The sequence below is a fragment of the Macrobrachium rosenbergii genome, chromosome 12 (assembly GCF_040412425.1).
Source record: "Macrobrachium rosenbergii isolate ZJJX-2024 chromosome 12, ASM4041242v1, whole genome shotgun sequence".
NCBI classification, from domain to species: Eukaryota; Metazoa; Arthropoda; class Malacostraca; order Decapoda; family Palaemonidae; genus Macrobrachium; species Macrobrachium rosenbergii.
Genome location: NC_089752.1, coordinates 65,562,247 through 65,580,579, shown reverse-complemented (window position 1 = coordinate 65,580,579; position 18,333 = coordinate 65,562,247). Strand labels below are relative to the sequence as shown.

General features: G+C 38.2%; 1 protein-coding gene across 1 annotated transcript; it reads right to left on the bottom strand.

Moving 5' to 3' along the window:
* Positions 1–4,533: 4,533 nt before the first annotated feature.
* On the bottom strand, positions 4,534–5,568 carry LOC136844049 (uncharacterized). Its single transcript, XM_067113063.1, has 2 exons — positions 5,429–5,568; positions 4,534–5,044 (listed from the first exon to the last, which is right to left on the bottom strand). The coding sequence occupies exons 1-2, from the start codon at positions 5,566–5,568 to the stop codon at positions 4,534–4,536; spliced, it is 651 nt and encodes a 216-aa protein (XP_066969164.1).
* Positions 5,569–18,333: the final 12,765 nt, after the last annotated feature.

Genomic DNA, 18,333 nt, shown 5'->3' with positions numbered 1-18,333 from the left:
ATTTGGGAGGGCCCTCATTTCCTCACACCTTTTGAATTCAAAAGTACAGTTTGATCTTACTTTAAGAATTTTGGGACACAGGTTCCTCTTACCTCTGGAGTTCAGTGCTTTTATCTCTTGAATTCCGGGGCACCATTTGGTCACACCTATTGATTCCAACAACTCCATTTGATCTAACCTCTTGAATTCAAGCGCCCCATTTCCTCATACATCTCGAATTTAGACCACCTTTGCTCTTACCTTTTGAATTCTAGGACACTATTTTATTGCCTGTTGAATTCAAGAGTACCCTTATTGTGCTCTTGTTTTTTTTTTTTTATTATTCTAAGGTATCTTTTGCTCTTAGCTCTTGAATTCTAGGGCACAGTTTGCTCTTACCTCTTGAATTTTTGGGCACCACTCTCTGTGATTCTTCTGGGCCATGTTGAGAGACTTGAGCGATGCAAATGAACCCCTGGGATCTCTAACTATGTGAATCACCTTCAGCGAGGCATCTGTAGTGAGTAGTTCTTTCACCCATGATACCCTAATTCGAATCACCTGAAAGAAATCAAACAAAACTGCTTTCTCAAACTTATACACTCAGTTGGTTTCTCACGGCTCACTGCCTTACGTTCAAGCCCAAGAGATGGAACCGAAATCTCGTACTAATAGCCTTGGGCATTCATTGGTGGTCACCTATAAAAGTAGCCTACTGACTGGACCCATTCAGTATTGAACATCAATGGTTGAGACCTGCTCTGTAATAAATGGTGTATAGTTTCGCAAATAATAGAAAATCATAAACTGCATACAGTGAAACCTAAAGTGAAAGAATAACACCCATATATATATATATATATATATATATATATATATATATATATATATATATATATATATATATATATATATATATATTATACACATACACACACACACACACACACACACACACATATATATATATATATATATATATATATATATATATATATATATATATATATATACAAACATACATACATACATACACGCATATATATATAATATATAATATATAATATATATATATATATATATATATATATATATATATATATATATATATATATATATATATATATATATATAAAAGAGACCCTCTGGTCTCGTGGTCGTTTTACCTTGCTGACGAGAGGCCTGGGTTTGATTTCCAGACCAGGCGGATCATTGTTATGACATTTTGTTACTGTAGTGTAAGTGCTATTTAGTCGACTAGGCCCAAGTCAGGGTGGAGGAGGATGAAAATCCAAAATCCTACCTCAAAATACTTGCTGAAAACTGAAATGGGAATACCCTCTGGAACCCTGCCCTCTAAGGAAAAAAGGAAAAAATGTATATATACATATATATATATATATATATATATATATATATATATATATATATATATATATATATATATATATATATATATATATATATGTGTGTGTGTGTGTGTTACACAATTGAGAGTAAATCTCATTGCTTACCTTTTGCTAAAAAGTCGAGAAGCCCCATCTATTGGTAGCTTGATAGTGACCGCATCAAAAAGGCTACTGGCAACATACATCTGTACATACACACACACACACACATTCTCTCTCTCTTTCTCAGGTCTACAGCGAAACAAGCGTTACCCAAAATAATTTATTTGACAATAATCTAACATAACTGGATTGCAAGAAACAAGATATGAAATAAAATGGAATACTAATGTTCACCAATTGATCAAACATATTAAAGTCCACCATATTCAACTAATTATTCTCTCTAACTAGTTTTCCCACAATAGGTCAAATGAAGTCAAAGTCCAATACATTCCCAATGTGTACATCTTAACCTCTTCCTCAGCAAAACATCTGAAGAAGTCAAATAAAACCCTTATTAAACAAATGCATAAAATAAAGATATGGGAATTCCTCCCATGTTACTTATGAAGTACACACAATGTAGAAAATGCTTGACACAAGTGAGATATATGTTTAATGAAAAGAACAGTCTGCAGTTTTGGGAAATCTAAAATGCTTCCTACCTCCAAACAGCAATGTTCCCAGTCTTAATCGACAGGTCTCGAACCACAGTGTCTTCACATAAGACTTCTAACAATATTCGGTGTTGATCTTCGAATGACAATTTGTTTAACAACTAATCCCTTCACACACTGGGGCTCCACCCAAAAAACCACATATATGAACAAATTCACCGGAACCTGGACATATCCGGCGAACAAACTCACAAAGTCTTGTCGCTAGGCAGGAATGTTCTCATGCCTAAAGAACATCTGACGCACCTGACACACACAGTTTTCATAATCAGGATGTGTGCCAGGCACCAGCTAAACATTCTCTCAAGGATCTTCCCTATGCATTTAGCCACACTTATTAATCAAACATTTACTGTGCATTGTAATTCATAAAATATCTGTGACCTATGAGCTTTTCAGATGCTCGGCCACCACAAAGAAGTGCTGCCCCCAGCACTAGGGAAATAGCAATCATTAACTGCCAGATTCGTGCACTAAATGGACAGCCACACCCCTGGCAAGCTGATCTTCAGGTGAGGGTTTACTCACACAATGTTTTCATACACGAGAAGTACCCCTCATCACGAAGAGTATGAAGACAAAGACCCCGATCACTGATAAAGTAATGATGAGAAGGTACTGATTCGGCACTGGGAAAGGGTCGTCTTCCGGCATTGGAGTAAGTGGTGGAATTGTGGCGATCACACCCCTTAAAGGCAGCACCGGTTGATGTTCCCCATGAAGATGCCACACAAAGATACAAGTAGTAGAGTTAAAGACACTCTTACCCAGGACTCGAAACCTCGGTGTGACCAGCCTACACGCCGCATCGAAGAGGTGAGATCCTCGCAGAAGGAATGTATCCGATAAATTATGGCACCGGATGGACATCTCCCATTTATTGCAGAACACTGCGTTGAGAATCTTCGTAGAGGCCACCTTGTACTCACGTTGGAACGTTTGAACGTCAGAGTCAGAAAGAGTCTGGTTATGTACTAACATCTTCTCACATCCTAACCAGTCAACATTTATGAGCATAAAGATACTACTGTCACAAACATATCTATGACGAACTTAAACACATCCTGACTTTAACAGCCAAGGATTGAAACTGGTCCCCAAAAAGGTACATAGTCTCCTCACTATCCCATACTATTACCGAACTATTAAAACCACTAGGGAAAGGTCATAATTATAACTATGAAACGATTTCAAATTACTAACTTGAATTTCCACAAGCAACCCCCTATCAGACACTCTCACTTTCAAAATCCCATAATAACGACACAAATTCTCCCCGGTAAAAATTACCTGTGAACCATACAAATATGCTGCATTCATCAGTCGATTCTAAAGACCCGAGAGGTAAAATATCTCCAAAATTCGCCCCTTAGAAGTGGCAACCAATGCCTTAACCTGTATTTGAATTTACGATAATACGGATTCTGCTTCTTTCTCAATATTCAACAAAGTAGTGTGACAAGAAGACAAAACTATTGTAACATCTAAGTCTCCCCCCATCCTACAACTGTGACCGGTAACCCATTTAAAGACGCCCTTAATGTCTCAAAACCCTCTCGCAATTTCTCATTACTATCTCGTAAAGTCATCAAAGTTTTACCTTGGCTAGCTAATTCTGCTGAGACCAGTTCAATTTTCACCAGATTAGCAGTTGACATACAAGCAAGCATTTCTGTGACCAGAACAGCTCCAATTAACATCATCACAACCCTCTTACTCCTTCTAGAAGAAACCTGAGAAGTCAAAGAACCTAAATTTGAAAGCCATGTTAACGTCTTCTTAATCTTATCCTGGACCCTAACAGCTGTAGCATTAAGTTTTGTTAGCCAACCCCGCAACGGATCAGACAGATTCTGTCTAGTATTCATCTCACCCAATAAATTCCTAAGTGACTGGACTTTATTCTGGGATTTATCAAGGTCATCCCTTGCCGAACCTATATCCTCAAACTCTATACTCAAAGTTACCGTGTTCGACAACAACCACACATCATAGTCTTCTTCCATAATAGCACCTGGGCCCAACCTCACTGCGGAATTAGCCCATGCCACAACCCCTAAAACCGTGAGCAGATGAAACTTCAGCATCTACAAACAACAAAGAATGGAACCTATAAGTTACCAGATCCCGAAACAAGAGAAAAAACCAAACAAACAAAGAAGAGAAGCCCATGTATCTATCAAACTCTATGGTATTTTTCGCCTAATTTAACTAAGCTTTCCCTTCTCAGACATTATTGCGACACACAAAATAATTACTCTGAACCGCTGCACTTACGCAAAGGAAAAAAACCGCTAAAAAAAAAAACTGAGCTCGGACTGTTACAGATTTGTATAACTCTACAGACAGATGTCATCCCCAGTTAAAAAAACTGCAAATCACACACCTGTAAAACCCATTAAAAAAACAAAAGAAGAAAAGATCAGAAACAACAGTATATCAAAGGAATTAATCCACAAGATTCCCATTAACCTGTCTTTTTAATTTTAGATATGTGTCAACCGAGACACTCTTGTATTTTCATCCTGAACAACAGACCTATTCCCCTTCTTAACTTTTAGAACCTGAAAAGGACCCTCAAATTTTGGACCTAGTTTATAATTCAACTGATTCCTAACATTTATTTTCATGAAAAACCTATCTCCCGCAACAACTTTACCTCTATCTGGCTTTGAATTGCTCCTGTCAACCATATCCTGAGTTTTCAATTCAAGATTCTTTGCAAGACGCGCATATCTCTCCTTAGCAATAGAGATCAGCGATTTAACTGTATCATCACCCGATGGAATAAGTAATAAATCGAACGTGCCCCGTGCTGGGTAGCCTAACAGGGCTTCAGCGGGAGACATTCCAGTGGTATCACTAACCATAGAACTGATGCTATGCTGAACATGTGGAATATATCGATCCCAATTTACATCATTGCCCCCTACAGTAATTCTGAGAGCCTCAATTACCTTCCTATTTGCCTGTTCACTTATCCCATTAGCTTTTGGTCTATAGGGAATAATAGTGACTTTCCAAATGCCAATTATATCCACAAGACACTAACGTCTTGTTCACAAATTCTCTCCCATGATCTGTAATCAGCACCTCAGGAACCCCATAACGACAAATATATCCATTAAAGAATGCAACTGCTACCTCCTCTGCTGTTTTATGCTTCAAAGGAAAAATCTTGACAAACCTAGTTAATTTGTCCACAACCACAAACAGGTGCCTATGGCCATAACTAGATTCACAGAAATTGGACATTAGGTCCATATGGACCCTAGAAAATGGTCTACAGGGAATAGGGAATGAACCCAATTACAAGAAACGACCCTCAATAGCTTACACGCATTACAAGCTGAACAACCTCTCACAAAATCTTCCACTGACCCAAGCATATTCTTCCAAAAGAACTGTCCCCATATATCCTGATACCTCTTCTCAATACCCAAATGCTGACTGCCAGACCTACAATGAACAATATCCTGAAGCGTAGGTACTAAACTCCTAGGGACAACTATTTGTGTCATATCACCCTTATCCTCACTTTTTTCAGTCTGTATCTACTCTTCCTAACTAACAAATTACCACCTAATTCAAAACCGGCAAAAGGCAACAGTTTTCATACTCAGGATGTGCACCCGACACCAGCTAAACATTCTCTCAAGGAAAAAAGTTTTAAGTACCAGACCACTGAGCTGATTAACAGCTCTCCTAGGGGTGGCTCAAAGGATTAGACTTATTTTACGTGGTTAAGAACCAATTGGTTACCTAGCAACGGGACCTACAGCTTATTGTGGAATCTGAACCACATTATACTGAGAAATGAATTTCTATCACCAGAAATAAATTCCTCTAATTCTTCATTGGCCGGCCGGAGACTCGAACTCGGGCCCAGCAGAGTGCTAGCCGAGAACTCTACCGACTCGTCCAACGAGGAACTTTCTGGAAACTTCCCAATGTCTTTAGCCACACTTATTAATCAAACACTTACTGTGTATTGTAATTCATAAAATATCTGACTTATGAGCTTTTCATATATGCATACTGTATATATACATATACTGTGTGTGTGTATATATATATATATATATATATATATATATATATATATATATATATATATATATATATATATATATATATATATATATAAAGAGCCAAAACCGCATTGCCTCCTTAATCGGCCAGTGGTCCTCACAAAACGTGAGGAAACACACAAGCAACCACCAATGACCAGCCAGCCGAATAAATACATGAAAAGAGAAAAATACAAAATTCATGGGTGAGGTACCACTTGAATATAAACAACCTTCAGTGGGAGTGAAAAGAACCTTAACCAGTTTTTTTATGATATAAAAGAAAATGAAACTGAAATTAATTGAATGATTTTACTTTAAGGGCCACGAATAAAAAATTAAGCAAATTATTACGAGATATATATATATATATATATATATATATATATATATATATATATATATATATATATATATATATATATATATATATATATATATATATATATATATATATATATATATATATATATATATATATATATATATATATATATATATTCTGAGCCGGTTGGAAGAATGAAACTGTATTTTCTGTCAACTGTCTTAAGGGCCAACACTTAGCACTCAGAATATAAGCAATAAATGTAATGAATAAACTGACTTACCGTGATATCACATCTAAGTAAAAAAAAAAGTGGAGGCCACCTTTTAAAAAACCAGTCGATGGCTTTAAACTGAATATATTTACAAACTGAGCAATCAGGAAAATAATATGAAAGGGCTGACTAAGCAGTAAGCAAGGCACATACAATATGCAATAAAAGCTAGACAATGTGCAGCAAATAACTGAATCTGAAAGGGCTACATCCCTGAAATAGTTTGACACGCTAATAAACTTTATAGCTCTGAGACTGGTTGAATGATTTTTGGTAGTAAGAGCAATGGGATTTGCAAAGGGGGAACTGTCCAGTGCCCCTGGACTGCTGAATCAGAAGATTCTTGTACATGGCAAGATGGCAGTTAAACATCTGAGGCTATTTGGTTTGCAAGGGTGGGGGCAGACCACTTCAAGAGCCAGATAACAGGATTCTGGAAGAGAATTCCAGGTTAGCATTCAAATCAAATGACTTTCTCTCACATGAAATTACGTATGCACAATGGAGGAATTTATCAATTAGATTTAATTAGCACAGGGTAACACTATGGTGTGAATGCTCTAATTATTATAACTGCACTAATTTAATTTGAGCTTGGGACAAGCCATGAGGGCCAAATATGCTTGCTAGGCTGTGGGAAGCAAAGGAGCTTTGTTTTAGGAGAATGAAAAGTTGGAAATACTGAAAATGGAGAGAAATTCATGGGAAGAAAAAGATAACTGGCAGTCAGTTGCTACTTCAGACGTACCTTATTGCATCTGTGCATGGAGCTTGCTTGCAAAAGACGAATTTTGGCCGCAGAAGTCTCGAAACCTTGCCAGTGTGGATAGCAACAGGACCACATTAACGATGTTAGCACTTAGTCCCTTCGGAAGAGTGTGTGTGCAGGCAGGGCGCGATGAGTCTCCCATTCGACTTCCAGTGTGGGGCATGAAGACATCGGTTGTTTTGAAATAGCAGCAATTTCAGTCAGCAAAAGGACGAATGGAAATAGGTCTTATGGCTAAGGCTACTAGGGTCAGCATAGCAGCCCACTTACGGTCCTAGCTAGCCCTTCTGTCCCTAACGGCTTTCTCCCCCCCAAAAATCATACGATGCTGGGGTAAGAGGTCAGCATGGTAACCCCAAAATCAGATGATTTGGGGGTAGGTCTACATAAGTTCACTGCCCCCCCCCCAACTGGAGTCTCCTCCAGCTGCCATTAAATTTGATTTCTAGCTAACAGGCTGAAGGGACGAATTTTATATGTGAATATATATACATATATATACATATATATATATATATATATATATATATATATATATATATATATATATATATATATATATATATATATATATATATATATATATATATATATATATATATATATATATATATATATATATATATATTATAATAATTTGCTTAATTTTTATTCGTGGCCCTCAAAGTAAATTTATTCAGTTAATTTCAGTTTCATTTTCTTTTTATGCTATAAAAAACTGTTTAAGCTTCTTTTTGCTCCCACTGAAGGTTGTTTATATTTAAGTAGTACCTAGCCCATGAATTTTGTATTTTTCTCTTTTCATGTATTTATTCGGCTGGCTGGTCGTTTGGTGGTTACCTGTACGTTTCCTCTCGTTTTGTCAAGACCATTGGCCGATAAAAGAGACAATGTGGTTTTGGCTCTTTATCTTGGATTTTTTGCCTGTTATTTTGACAGGACATTACAGTGGAGATTTTCTGCAGTTTGAAGGCCTTTCTGCATCTAAGGCCCTCCCTTCCTCAGTATTATGGTGGACATTGCTGGGGTTCCCTTCTGTCTGGAGAGTTGATGTTGCAGTTTTGTCCTTTTGTGCTTATTGAGGAGTATCTCCTGTGCCTTGGATGGATGCCCTTCCAGTGTGTTGTGGAGGGCACTGCCAGTGCTCCCCTGTGATAATGAAGTTGTGTCTTTAGATATGTCCTTTTTCCTTCTGGGTAATGCTGCCCACCTCCAGAGTCGTGAAAATGTCTGATTCTGTCTGAAAGCCAGAAAGGATATAAACTGAGTTTATTCTTTATTGACATTACTGACAGGGGTCAGTGTGCTTTATCCTCTGGCTTTTGACTCCTTGTGACTCCGGGACCATTGCTGAACAACCGTGTGTGTGTGATGCTGCCACTTATAAATCTAATTCGTCGTATAACCACCTTGGTGTTTCTTAATGAATATTCAGAATCGTCTGTGTTTGAATAATTTATTAGGGATGTAAATATTATGGTTTAAGTATAATTCAGGATTAAGGTTATCTTCCCCTTTCGTTCTCTTCTATAAAGTTTAGGGCTTTGTAGAAATAGGTTGTTTTCCTTCCTTCTCCTAAAACCTGTCTCTTGTTCTAACATTTGAGAATTTATTTTAGGTGAAAGCTTTTGCACACCTAATCTAGTCTTTGATTGTTTTTTCTTGTATATATTCTGTTGATGATCACGCCCCTTGGCTGTAAACTAGCATTTGTGGCATTGATCTTAAAATGAAAGAGCCTTTTGAGGCCACTCATAACTCTTAATAGTAGTTGTGAATAAAATTCATAGAAATATACATAAATGTATATACATATCATATATATATATATATATATATACAGTATATATATATATATTATATATATATATATATATATATATATATATATATATATATATATATATATATATATATATATATATATATATATATATATCTGTGTGTGTGTGTATTTGTTCCTACACAAATTCAAACCTTTGTTCTTGACATAAGGTTTAGCTTACAAACGCAAGCTGGAACGACCGTTTAACTTGCAGACAAGGCCATTAACTACCAATGGTGGTGGGGGGAGCCCTGCTTACTCATTGGTCTGCACTCCCCTTTGTTTTTGGCTGCTGTCATGTCAAAACATCTCTGTGCTTGTCTGCCCAACTGTCATTAGCTTTCTCATGATTTTTCTTTTGTTAATAACTGAAATACATTGTGTGATTGTTGTCTTTCAAAATGCAAACCCCTCAATCGCTTAAGCTAACTGAGGAAAGGAAACCTCCAGTCCTTACGAAGCTCTGGCCCTCCTTAGGCCTCTCAGGGGGGGCTGAGTGTGTCTGTATTAATTGATCACTTGAAGGCTGTGCAAGGCCTTCCAGTTACTGCTTTGACCATAACCATGACAGCTTCTATGGTTATGGTATCCACCGGCTTGAGGACTGCCCCATGTATATGGTGACTCCGCACATTCCATCGGTAATGTGTCCCAAGTGTTTCCATTGACTTCGCCATCGGGTGATGTCCTCCACAAGCTGCTGTCTAAGGCTGCCCTTGGCAAGAAAAAAGTTGAAAAAGAGGAGGAGTAGTTTGTCATTGTCATCACTGTTTTCATCTTCATCGTTGATTGCTGTCGCCTGCTCCCCTTCTTCCAAAGCTAGCAAGTGGAGGAAGAAGGCTGCCTTGCATGCCTGCAAGAAGTCCTCTAGAGCTTCCAGAGGCCAGTGCTCTCCTGCAGAGAGGGCTACCAGGTCCCTTGCTAGCAGTACAGTGAGTACCGTGCTACTGTTGCTGAGTGCATGGGAGCGGCCACTGCCTGTGGTTCACCTGACCCCCAGTGCACCAGTACTGGCTCCGGTAGGTCACCTACCCAGGCTGGGCTGGCAAGGGTCCCCGGCCTACGGACCTAGCGAGCTTGTTGCCATAGTTGCTTCATGACAGAGATCATCATCTCGAGATTTGTCACGATCTGGGGGTGGTGATCAACTTCAAGGAGCCAGATTCATGCCCAAGCAGAGGGTAAAGTATCTGGGCATGCTGATAAATACATCAGCAGCAAGAGTCTTCTCTTCGGACTCGTGTATCAGCAGGTTCAGAGAGCAGCGCAGAGCTTCCTGTCTCGACAGGAGCATCCTTCTCTGCAGTGGCAAGTCACTCTGGGTCACCTGTCTTCTTTGGAGAAGTTGGTTCCTCATGGGGGATTTCACCTCTGCTCCTTTCAGTGGAATATGAAGGAGTTTTGATCTCCAGTGAGGGACCCTTGTTTCTTTCCTATTCCTCTGTTGGAGGAAGTCAGGAGAGATCTAGCTTGGTGGTTAGGCGACCGTAACCTCTAAATAGGAATGTGGCTGGGCACTCCCCCTCCCGAGATGCTTCTGTTTTCGAATGCATTAACCAAGGGATGAGCCACACACTTGGAGGAGTTAATTTCAAGTGTGTGGGACCAGAATGACAAGCACCTCCACATCAGTGTTCTGGAACTCGAGGCAGTTTTTTTTAGTTCTACAAGAATTTCAGGACTGAGTCGTGGGGTACTCTGTTGTGTTGATGAGCGACAACACCATGGTAGTGACATGTCAACAAGCAGGGAGGACTAGTTTTCTTTCAGTAACATGAGTTGGCAGTGCAGGTGCACAATTAGGTGGATGTGCACTTAGCAGAGGTGTTCTGCTTAATTGTGCTGGACCCATGGGCTGCAATGGAGGAATCGTTCCACCACCCATGGTACAGCCTTCCTCTGTTCTGACTAACTCCTTGGGTGATCAAAAGGAACATGATCACCTCTAATCCCAGGTTGACCCTGGTGGCTCCCAAGTGGTCACATGCCGAGTGGTATCCAGACTTGCTGGCTCTGTTATCAGAGGTCCTAAGAGCGACTTCCCCATGGCACAATCTTCTGTGCCAGCCTTACGTTGAGAGATATCTCCAGGCAGTGGGAGCTCTGGCACTTCATGCCTGGAGACTATTCAGTGTCTCCAGCTACCGAGAGGGGTTTTTTCAGCACACAGTGAAGGTGTCTGGATACCTGCAAAAATCCTCATTGGCTGTGTACCAAGGGAACCAGGGAAAATGGGCTGTCTTCTGTAGTTGGTGTCGTTGACGGGGTATCTCTCCCATCAGAGCTTCTCTTCAGCAGGTAGGGGATTTTCTTGTGTTTCTTTGTTGAGAAAAGCTTCTCTCGGTTTCAGCCATTAAGGGCTATAGAGCTGCTCTTGGTCAAGTCCTTCGGTTGGAGGGGATAGATCTCTCACCCTCGTGGGAGATCTCCATGCTTCTGAGAAGCTACAAACAGGCTTGCCCACCCAGGGAACTCAGGCCCCCCAAGTGAGATGTGACTGTTGCCTTGAGGAGCCTAACTCATATGCTGTATGAGCTGTTGAGTTGTCAGACAGGGACCTAACCCTCAAGACTGTTTTCTTGCTTGCCCTGGCGAGTTTCATGGCCTTTCCTTTGATGTTAAGCAATCGAGGTGATGGGGATCTGTTATGCTCAAATTTGTACTGGAATTCATGACAAAGACTCGGAATTCATTGGTCCCAGATGCCAGATTAGAGTCCTTTTCGATCCTCTCCCTAGAGGACTTTGTAGGTAATGATCGGGACAATATGCTACTTTGTCCAGTTAGGGTGCTGCTGTACTGCCTTAAGAGAACTCGGCAGCTCAGGCCTAAGTGTCGACGCCTCTGCTAGTACTGGCTCGACCAAGAAAGAGGTGTCCAAGAACATTATCTCCTTCTGGCTTTATGAGAATATCAAGTGGGAATACTCTTCATTTGATGAGGTAGACAGTAGTTTAGTCATGGCAAGGGCTCACAAAGTTAGGAACATTGCCCCGTCCCTTGCCTTCCAGAAGAACTTGTCTGTTCAGCAGGTATTACAAGCAGGTGTGTGTGGCCCCACCAGACCACATTCTTCTTGTTCTACGTTCAGGATGTTGCCCACAAGTCCTTGGATACCTTTACCTTGGGTCCTATGGTGGCTACCCAACAAGTTGTGTAGCTCATCCGTCTCCCCTAAGGGGACAGGTATCATCTCATATAAGGTGTTCAGTAAGGGAGTATGTGTGTTAGTGACTGGTCTCCTCCCTTTTCTCTTTAACCTTTCTCTCTTGCAGAGCTGAGAGGCAAGAAGTGAGCCATCACATTCTGGATGGACAAGTTATACCTCCATAAACAAACATTAGAAATAAAGGCAGTTGGAATTAGCAGTGCTGGACACTGCCTTTATTTTTAATGATTGCTTATACAAACAGACTGATGGGATAGCAATGGGATCACCAAGAGCTGGACACTGCCTCTATTTTTAATGATTGTTTATACAAACAGATTGATGGGATGGCAATGGGACCACCTCTTGGTCCCATATTTTCCAACATTTTTATGTGCTCCCTGCAGGAGGGCATGTTAGAAAAATGCCTCCCTGGTTTTTATCGTCTTGTACATAAACCTTTTGTCGATGACACCTTCATTCTTTTCAAATCAGCTTTTCATGCTGACCAATTCCTCTAGTACATTAACGAAATATATTCTAATATTAAGTTCACATTAGAGAGAGAAGAAAATGATCAATTGCCATTCTTGGATGTTTTGGTGTTCTGACATAATGATAGTTTTAACACTTTTGTGTTTAGGAAAAAGGCTTTTACTGGTCTGGGTTCAAACTTTTATAGTGCTTGTTTTTCCAATTTTAAACTCAATTCAATTTTTACTTTCCACCAGGCTTATACTCTAACCTCTTCTTGGGACTCTTATCATAAAGAAGTAATGTTCCTGTATAAATATTTTACCGACAACTGGTTTCCATCCCACTTTTCTTTAAACACTTCAAGAATTTCTTAAATAAAAACCGTTTGACTCGCCTGCTATAAGTACAGTACCATGGAAGAAACTTTATGCCAGTATCCCATATACCCAAAACGATAAATTTAGAAGTAATCTTAAGTCTGCAATAGAAAAACACTTTAATACTTTACAAGCCATTTTAATTCCAAAAATCCCTTCACAATAGGGCCACTTTTTAAATTTTAAAGACAGAATCTGCCCAATGTGATCCTCAGTTGTGTATAAATATACTTGCCCCAGATGTAATTTGGGGACTTACTTAGGATCGACTAAACGATTGCTGAGGGTCAGAGCAGATTCACATAAAGGTGTTAGTCATCGCACTGGCTGCAGATTGTCCAATCCAGAATTTTATAATATTAGAAATCATTCAAAAATTTGTAATACCAGTATCAATTATTCTGACTTCTCTGTTTTGGGCCAAACAAGCCATTTACATGAACTGCTCATTTTAGAATCGTTATTTATTACACAATTAGTGCTCAAGTTGAACTCACACACCTCCTCTGTACAGTTAGAAGAAATTACCAAGGAAACTGAATGCTTTCACTACGGTAAGGAAGTTGGGAATTTACACAACAGCATTGATTGAGTGAATTGGATAACGCATTACAATTATGAACACTGGTCACGTGTCACGTGCAAGTGGTCCCATGTGCCAATTAGGCAACAATTCTATCAGGCCCAGTAGGGCGGAAATTTAGAGGCAACCAGGAACACAGACTCATGACTATGCGGGTAATGGTATCAATAACACACCTGGAACGAAACAATTCCAGATAAGAATAACACTGAGATGATACTCTCTCTACAATTGAATAAATTCCAGAATTGGAGAGAAATTCTTTACTCTACTCATTTGCTAGCAAGGAGTGAGAATTACATTATACACTGTCAATGAATTACACATGGGATGTGGATGCACTGTTTAAGTGGATGAGAAAAGAAATTACTTGAGCAATGAAATGTGAGAGAGAGAGATAATAAAATGAGTCAAAGAAAAAGATACTGGCCAACCAATCTCCCTTTGTTACTTCCTGGTTTTGTATTCACACACACAACCTTGTGTCGATGTGATCCAAGCTAGCGACAACATCTGGGAATTGGTACTTCTGTCCAGATAGAATAAAGTGCGAGTTCCAAAATCACCCCGGCTCTGGGGTTATCAGGCAGAGAGATTACTTGGTATGACTGTCTCCTAGACTGATCTGTCTTGACTGCTTTGATGGTGCGACCTCCGTGTTGGTGAGGTCTGGATTGGGGCTCGAGGGATCGCTTCAGGCCACTATGTGACTTTTACCTGGAAATTAGGAAAAGGGCTTGGCCAGGTTAAAGGTTCAAACTCAATGGGTGGTAAATGGGATTTTGGATTAAGGCAGTGGACAGCTCTCTAACTCCGCACGTGTTTTCCTTGAGACTTACAAGAACCCTCCCTGAAAAGACTAGACACTTACCGGTCAACAACTCTCCTATCACTCGTAGGTCTATGAGGATCCCCCTCACCCCTACCTGCTTGGTATATTATGCCATAAGGGCTTAATAGCTGACAATTCGGCGGCGATATTCATATATATATATATATATATATATATATATATATATACACATATGTATATCCATATATTTATATATATGTGTATCCATATATATATATATATATATATATATATATATATATATATATATATATATATATATATATATATATATATTACTAAAAGGACCTCATTCAAACTGGATGGTATCCATCCAGTATGAATGAGGTCCTCTTAGTAATTCTACTATTGCACAGAACAATTGTGTATGTGATAAAATTAATATATATATATATATATATATATATATATATATATATATATATATATATATATATATATATATATATATATATATACATATATACATACATACATATACATACTAGCTGACGAACCTGGCACTGCCCGAAAAAACTCTGAATGACGTTCGGTAGACTCTCTCTCTCTCTCCTTTCACTCTCTTTTTTACTCTCTCCCAACACACACCCATTCACTATCACAGAGTTTAACAGCCTTAGTCGGTGTATTCACGATCAAATTTACCTGTCATTTCTTCTGTCAGTTCATCGAAACTGCCATTAAAACTTACGTGTAGACAACAGTTTTTGGGAGGATACAGTCCACTCACCGGAACAGATGAACTGATGGTATTACCTAAATATTTCCGACCGACTGACAGGTAATTGCACGTGTGGACAGGTTAGCATGAACTTCGTGACAGTTTGCAGCTGTATTTCATCTGGGAAGTATCTTAGACTATCTGATCAGAATATGAATAAATTATGTATAGACATTATTCATTTCACTGTTAGACCTTTCAATGCTATTTGTAGGCTGTTATTAGTCCAAATAATCCAATAAAAATTTAAAACAATATTTGCATGTGACAGACGATTTGATATAAGCCAGTAACAATGATGTCTTTTTACGATGTATGTTACTATAATAAAGTTAACTTCACTGTCTAATTCATAAAAAGCTGAACCTACCCCTTAGTTCTAATTCAAACTCATCCATTAATATTGTAGGAGAAAAGAAGTCTTTTTTTTAATAAGAAATATTTAGTCTATACTCTGTCACATCTTTTTACTACTTTCCTATTATCAAGTGAATTGCTGGAACAGTTAGCCGTCCACCCCCTCATAATATTAAAAAAAAAGTGGCAAAACACTTTCCTATGCGGCTAACTTCAACTCGTGATATGTATTCTTTATGTTGGTTTCAGGGATGTTTTTAACGTAACGTAATAAACTACAACTCATCATCTTTACAATGACATCAGATTCCTTAACGTAGAATTAAGTATAAAGTTACACGGATCGTTAGAAAAAATTACCGCTAAGCATCTATAAACTTGGTCAATTTACACATTTGGTAATAATGTAATCATGAATGAAACGAAATCTTTCCCTTCTTGGAGGAATGTTAAACAATCAGTTATTTACTGTTTTGAATAAATACGTGTTTATAATAGATAAAAATGAATATATATCATTCAAATATGTAACCATAAACAATGATTATATTTTCCTAAATGAAAGGAAGACTATTCCTTACTGTGTATGATTACATAAGCAAAAAATACGAAACTGACGTGTTGTGTAAGCTGTGAGCACTTTGACGCTCCTCGAAGTGCAATGGTTGCCATTTTTTAAGTTAACCCTCCATACATGTAAATTCTGCAAGTGCCTTTCGGATGAGATTTCCAAATGTAGTGATCTACATTCCTGTAAAGTTTTAATCCAGAATTTTCAGTCTTTATCTTCCAGGTAATCAGTGCCAAGCAACGTGAAAAGAAACTCATCTTCCGTATGCGGTGAAGTGTTTTGCTAATTCGCACGATAATTAATTCCAGCTGTCAACTGCTGGAGTGTCCAAGGTGATATTTCGATTGTTCCAGATCTCGTTTAAACCGGCTTTATAGCGAAATACGTCATTATAACGAAATACGTCACCGTAACGTCATGAAGCAGTCACTATAGCGAATTCCGAAGGTAAAAATGAAGAAGAAACTAACGAATTAATGAGGAAATTTGCATTTGTCGGACTACCATAATATTATATCTGAAGGTCTGCAGTGAGAGGAGTTTAATGACGTCACCAAAAGAAAAGTTGGAGCTTTCCACCCATGCTACTGGTGACTCCCTAATGTTACTGAAGAAAAGGTGGACTAAAAACAAAGATTTCATTTGTTTTGTCTGTGTTTGTATGTCTGTCACGGGGCAGGGGTGACATACAGGCCGTGTGCAAAAATTTTGTCTGGGTCTGTCCAATGGTTCGGAATTCTACTGTGGACAAACAAATATACAAACATTCACTTTTATATAATATATATATATATATATATATATATATATATATATATATATATATATATATATATATATATATATATACATACATACACACACATTATATATATGTATATGCATACATACATATATATATATATATATACAGTATATGTATATATATACATACATATATATATATATATATATATATATATATATATATATATATATATATATATATATATATATATATATATATATATGTATATATATACATATATGTATATGTATGTATATATATGTGTATATATATATATATGTATATATATATATATATATATATATATATATATATATATATATATTAATTTAACGTAAATTTTTCCCTTTATTTTTGGCTTTAAGTAAATTTAGATCAGCCTTGTTTCTTTTTAGTTTTAAGTATTATTCTTAAGGAATGCCAGTGCTTTGTAAAAAATTAAGTGTAAGGTGATTTTCAAGTATTTGTTTACAGTTCTGACGCCTCCTCCCCGCTTGTTTACGTTTATTAACTATCGTATTAATGATTGTTCTGTTATTTTATTTTTCGAGTGGTCGTTGGACGCTTGTGGTCAACGTTTGGCCGTGAATGTCGTGGCCCAATCAGTGCAGACTTAACTTCTCCCTTGACTGTTACTCAGCTGGCGCCTTTGGAATATTATCTTGGCATCCTTGGGGTAATTTTGGATTTACGTCGTCCTTCGTGGGTGCTCTCCTGTCACCTGTGACATGAGTTTCCTACTTTGTACGTGGCTCACAGGTTTCAACTTTATTTCCAAGCCATCGACGAAGGACCGATGTAGAGTATAAGAAGTCACAACTATATATACTACAGGAACAGTAATGACGAAAATACACAACCGTTAGACTACGTATCCACCCACCGGCCAGTGTCGAGGTAGGAGTGGCCTTCAAAACTCATTTGGCTTGATCCTTTAACATCAAAAGAAATTTGTAAATTGTTTAAATTTTAAGGCAGGCAGTAGAGATGTATGAATATAGGATTGCCATATTTGTAAACACAGTACAGGGCCAGTAGTGCTAATGAGTTTCCAAACTCCACCTCCCTGACACCTGTCAGGTGTGGATCTAAGGTCGCCTAAGGTCGGTATGTTTATCAGTATTGTCCCCTGAGAGTATATTGTGATTT